The sequence below is a fragment of the Antrostomus carolinensis genome, unplaced genomic scaffold (genome assembly GCF_000700745.2).
Source record: "Antrostomus carolinensis isolate BGI_N321 unplaced genomic scaffold, ASM70074v2 scaffold28625, whole genome shotgun sequence".
NCBI lineage: Eukaryota > Metazoa > Chordata > Aves > Caprimulgiformes > Caprimulgidae > Antrostomus > Antrostomus carolinensis.
This window is the reverse complement of record NW_010314777.1, coordinates 1-4,419: the sequence shown is the minus strand read 5'-3', so window position 1 is coordinate 4,419 and position 4,419 is coordinate 1. Positions and strand designations below refer to the sequence as shown.

The 4,419-nt window shown below is 38.7% G+C and overlaps 1 protein-coding gene across 1 annotated transcript in view; it reads right to left on the bottom strand.

Annotated features, from left to right (window-relative positions):
• The window catches only part of ZGRF1 (zinc finger GRF-type containing 1), a 22,736-nt gene extending 18,657 nt beyond the window's left edge, over positions 1-4,079 (bottom strand). Inside the window, exons 1-6 of the mRNA XM_010167761.1 lie at positions 4,059-4,079; positions 3,860-3,940; positions 3,681-3,737; positions 3,001-3,186; positions 446-2,651; positions 41-123 (exon numbers count right to left, since the gene is read on the bottom strand). Of these exons, the coding sequence (XP_010166063.1) occupies positions 41-123; positions 446-2,651; positions 3,001-3,186; positions 3,681-3,737; positions 3,860-3,940; positions 4,059-4,079 (2,634 nt within the window). The remainder of the gene's footprint in view (positions 1-40; positions 124-445; positions 2,652-3,000; positions 3,187-3,680; positions 3,738-3,859; positions 3,941-4,058) is intronic.
• Between the last annotated feature and the right edge of the window lie 340 nt (positions 4,080-4,419).

Here is a 4,419-nt window from a genome sequence, read left to right as displayed (position 1 = left end):
ATTTACCTCACACAGATATATGTAGTCAAAGATTGGTTACCGTAAGGCCAGAGGAATCAAAGTATGAACAGGAAGATGCCTGTACACTTTCTGAGTAAGGCCTTTCTGTGAACTGCTTTAGAACTACAAGAGATGGAAAAGCATAGTAAGTTACAGTTATAGTATTCTTTTTACACCAAAACACCTGAATATTTACTGGGCTTACAAACCTGACCCGTGCAAATAATTGCAGTTCGGATTTAACTGAACTAAAACTAAGAAAGATGCAGACCTAGAGCCCACATTGTTGCTTGAAACACTAAAAATTGCATGAGAGAATCTTCATAACACAGAGCTCCTAATGTATGATATCTGAATACGAGCTGTCCAGCAGGAGATGTAGGAGTACAGAACTCAAACAGGTATAGTCATACAGAATTTATCTTAAAATAGAAGCTGGCCTAACCTTCATCTCTCACAAGGGGTTCAAATATCTCTTGAGAAGGCTCCACTTCATTTAACACGCTGTTATTTTCCTTCATCTTTTGTAAGCTTTCTAATGCTGTGCTATGTTGAGTCAAAGCTCTTACAAGTGCAATATTGTTCACCAAATCAGGAAGGTCTGATGAATTTTCAGCTGCTGCTGTGCATTTCAAGCAATCCATTCCCACCCTTTCACCTTTGCAGGCTTCCAAGGCACTTATGTTCTCTCCATTTTCAAACTCAATTTCACCTATTGCTGTTTCTTCTGGAGATGAATGGTCTTCTCCTAAAGGATAGCTAGAACTTCTGGAAATGAGAATATCTTCCTTACGTGAAACTCCAAATACCTTTTGAGGGTCTTCTGCAGTATAGTGGAATGAGCCATAGCTACAATCTGATTTTTGTGACAAAGCCATCAAAGGACTAACTGGTTTAACATCAGCCCTCTCAGCAGCCCAGTGGTGTTCTAAATCAGCATCTGGGTATTTCATGCATCCAAGCTGTAGAACATCTTCTTTGGTCCTTTTGTCCATAGCACAAGTTACTCTGCTGGCAGAAATACATGGAATACTTTCAGTTTTCTGAAACATACTGGTTTTAGTGGGGCATTCACTAACATCTGTATCACCAGGCAAAAGATCAGAGCACTTGCTTTTTATCCATGATGTGCCATTAATGGTATGTGCTGCGCAGTCATCAAGATCCTTCTGATGGTTTGTGGCTTCAATACTTAATTGACTTTCCATTATGTCTTTTTTGTTGTCTCCATCATCCAGAAGTTCCCCTTCAGTTCTGGTCTGGATTGCAGAGTCTTCTGCTATTCTTCCTGTATCTCTGAGATGGCTGTCACAGAGCTGAGGTGGAACACCCTCAGGGCAATGATATCCATCATTCTCTCTGTCCAAACTTGAACATTGGGCATCTTCATTTTCACCTTGCATCACTAGTTCACAAGAAGAATTAAGTCTCAGCACACTACTTTGCACTATAGCTTCTCCCTTCAAGCTGCCTGGACTTTGTGAAACCACATCTCCTTCAGTGAGCTTATTCACATCTCTTTCACACAGGCCTTGGTTGTCTGCGTCATTAAAATCAAAAGCCTCCATTAGATTAAAGTTAACCTCCATCAGCTGTTCATCTGGACCACACTCTGTGCCATCCAGACTTAATTCCTCCTTTACAAGTCCAGTTTCAGTCAACCTGTCATCCACAGAGAGCTCCGGGTCACCAAACACTCCTTCTGAAGTTTGTCTTGGCTGAAGCTCACTTTGCAACTTGACCAGTGAATTCTCCTGAAGGCCATGAGTCACTGAATGCTCCCTGCATCTAGAAATATTTTCTTCAAAGGTGGTGGGACTTGCTGAACACAAACCACCACCTGAGGGTGAGACAAACTGACTGTCACTCCTTCTGCTTATGGTGGATTCAGGTAGGAAGCAGCTATTTGTACTACAGGGATCTTCAACATCTTGACTTAAATTATTTGCCTTTGTGTCATATCTCTGTCCTGTAACTTCTTTATCACAAGATTTTTCAGCTGAATTGAGAAGCATTTCAGCATCCCATTCCTTTTTATCGCTGACAGTTCCCTTTGTCAAAGGCAGGGGTGGAGTATTTTGAATGAGTCTTTTGGCAGTGTTGCCCAAAACAGCAGGCAGGACTGTGCTTTTTTGCTTATAGAAGCTATCTGTGTTTTCTGATGCCTGAAAACTAGAAAGACATTCTGTGACTTCAGAGGTCGTTTGCTCTCTACATCCTTGTGTTGGTTTAGACTTCAGCAGAGCTAGTATCTGTGCTGTGCTCCTGATGGTGTGTGACACTGCCTGACCACCAGCAGTGTGACTACTGGGTTTGGTGTGCCCAGTAATTAGAGGAGGTTCTGGCTTCACAACAGACAGAGCAGAGTTCTGCTTCCCTGTCTCCTCACATTTGTCAAGAAAAGGACTTGAAAGCAGTGAGGAGAGAGACATGTGTTCTCTGTCATTATCTGCACACACATCTTCATTAAAGTCCACAGGTAGATTTGTTTCTGCATCCTTCCTGCAGATCGTAGAAAATAATGGAGAAGTAACATAAAACTTGGATGGAAAAGTACCCTGACACTGCTTAGATAAAGGTGATATTGTTGATTTTCCTCCGTCTTCCATTGTTGATAATTTTTTTTCAACTTGGCGTGGCCCTTGGAAACCCTAGGAGAAAAAATGTAAGTTAATTCTACACAGTAACAAATATTCAAGTGTTGAAAATAGGGCATGAAATGTATTCTGGTCAAGTAGCACATGACTGTTCCACAGGTGTATAAAATCATCTCAAGCCCTCGCAATTTTCACTGCAGCCTTAGCAAAAGCAATCCTGCTAAACCAAACAGATTTAGACAACTCTGGGGAAAAAAAACAGCTAGCAGTTACACATTCTGGCTTATAGTTCCAAAAAACCCAGGAAGACTTTGTCTATATATCAACCATTCATTAAAAGACATGCTCTTTGTGTTTTATAACACACATTAACCTCAGACATATTTTTAAAGCAAAGACATACTGTAAACTTCCTTTTCAAGCCCACAAACAGATGTCTCGGAGGCAGAGCACCCGCTTTTACACCATTTCTATCCACTGCTGGAGTTTCTGCTTTCCTTGGCTGATCTTCAGAAGTATTTTCATTCACTTTTACAGCTTCCACTGTGATCAAATAGCGCTCACTTTCTAAATCGTCTCCAGCATTCACCTAGAAAAGAAAACCAGCAGTGTGTACATAATGATGTTATAGATGATTAAGTTCTTTAGATAAATATAGTATATGGGAAAATCTCAGAAATTCACACCCAGTGTAGCACAGCTGCCACATAAATACTTACATTATAAATATAAATAAATACTTATAAATATACTTAATACTTATATTAAGTAAATACTTATATTAAAAAAGTATTTAGCACTGTGCTTGAAGTTCTGCTTATTTAATGTATCACTAATACACTGCTTTTTTCCCCCAAAGGAATAAAATTCCATAAAGCTTCTAATTTGGATCTAGAAAACCAGTAAGACTTGGCAATAAATTGAAGCTGGTTTTGCTTTCTGTTATGTTAATTGCAGCAGACATTCATATCCACAGTAAGAAAGAGTACTACCTTAATTACCAAACAGGAGTTGGAAATGCTTCCTGAAACACAAACCACCATCATAAGCAGAAAAACTATAAAACCTGCAAACGTAAAGTACCTGAGATTTTACAAAAATACTCTCCAAGAATTGTCCTTTCTCATCAAACAAGACAGCCTGCAATGAAAAAATAGAATTATAAATCACTAACTTCATTTCTCAAATAACTAGGTAGCCACTGAGAGTCCAGCAGTAGCAGATGATATTAAACCCAGCTGTAGTAAATCCGAGTTGTTCACCTGATTTCTGCCAGTTCTAATCCTCAGAATTCCATCTTGCCATGTTTTTGATTTTTTTGTCTTTTGGTGAGTGTATAACACCTGTTTGAAATGTGTAAAACGTGGAAATAATAACAATTAATTAACATGTTCAAACAATATAGCAGCTACAGTGCCTTTTATTTCTACTTCATTGTAGACAGTGTTAAAAATCACGTACAGTAAATTCTTGAGAAGTCATTGCTTTGGCCAAACAGTCATCCAGCAGCTTATTTCACTAATATTCACATCTTCATCCAGCCCCAGAGACAGGGAAATCTTCAGAATCCACCAGAGCTGTGAAACAAGTTTATTGACAACAAGTAGATGTCAGTTCATTTATTAAAAAATTTTTTAATTAACGTAAGAGAGCTACATGCAAGACCATGTCAAAAGCTTGTGGTATAGCTGACGTAGGCATTTTAAAGAGGATCCTTGAAAATAATCTAATAGAAAGACTACTGGTAAAAAATGGCTTTTTTTATAGAGCTGTACCTATAAAATTAATCTAGATTTTTTATAGACCTATGTCTATAAAATAT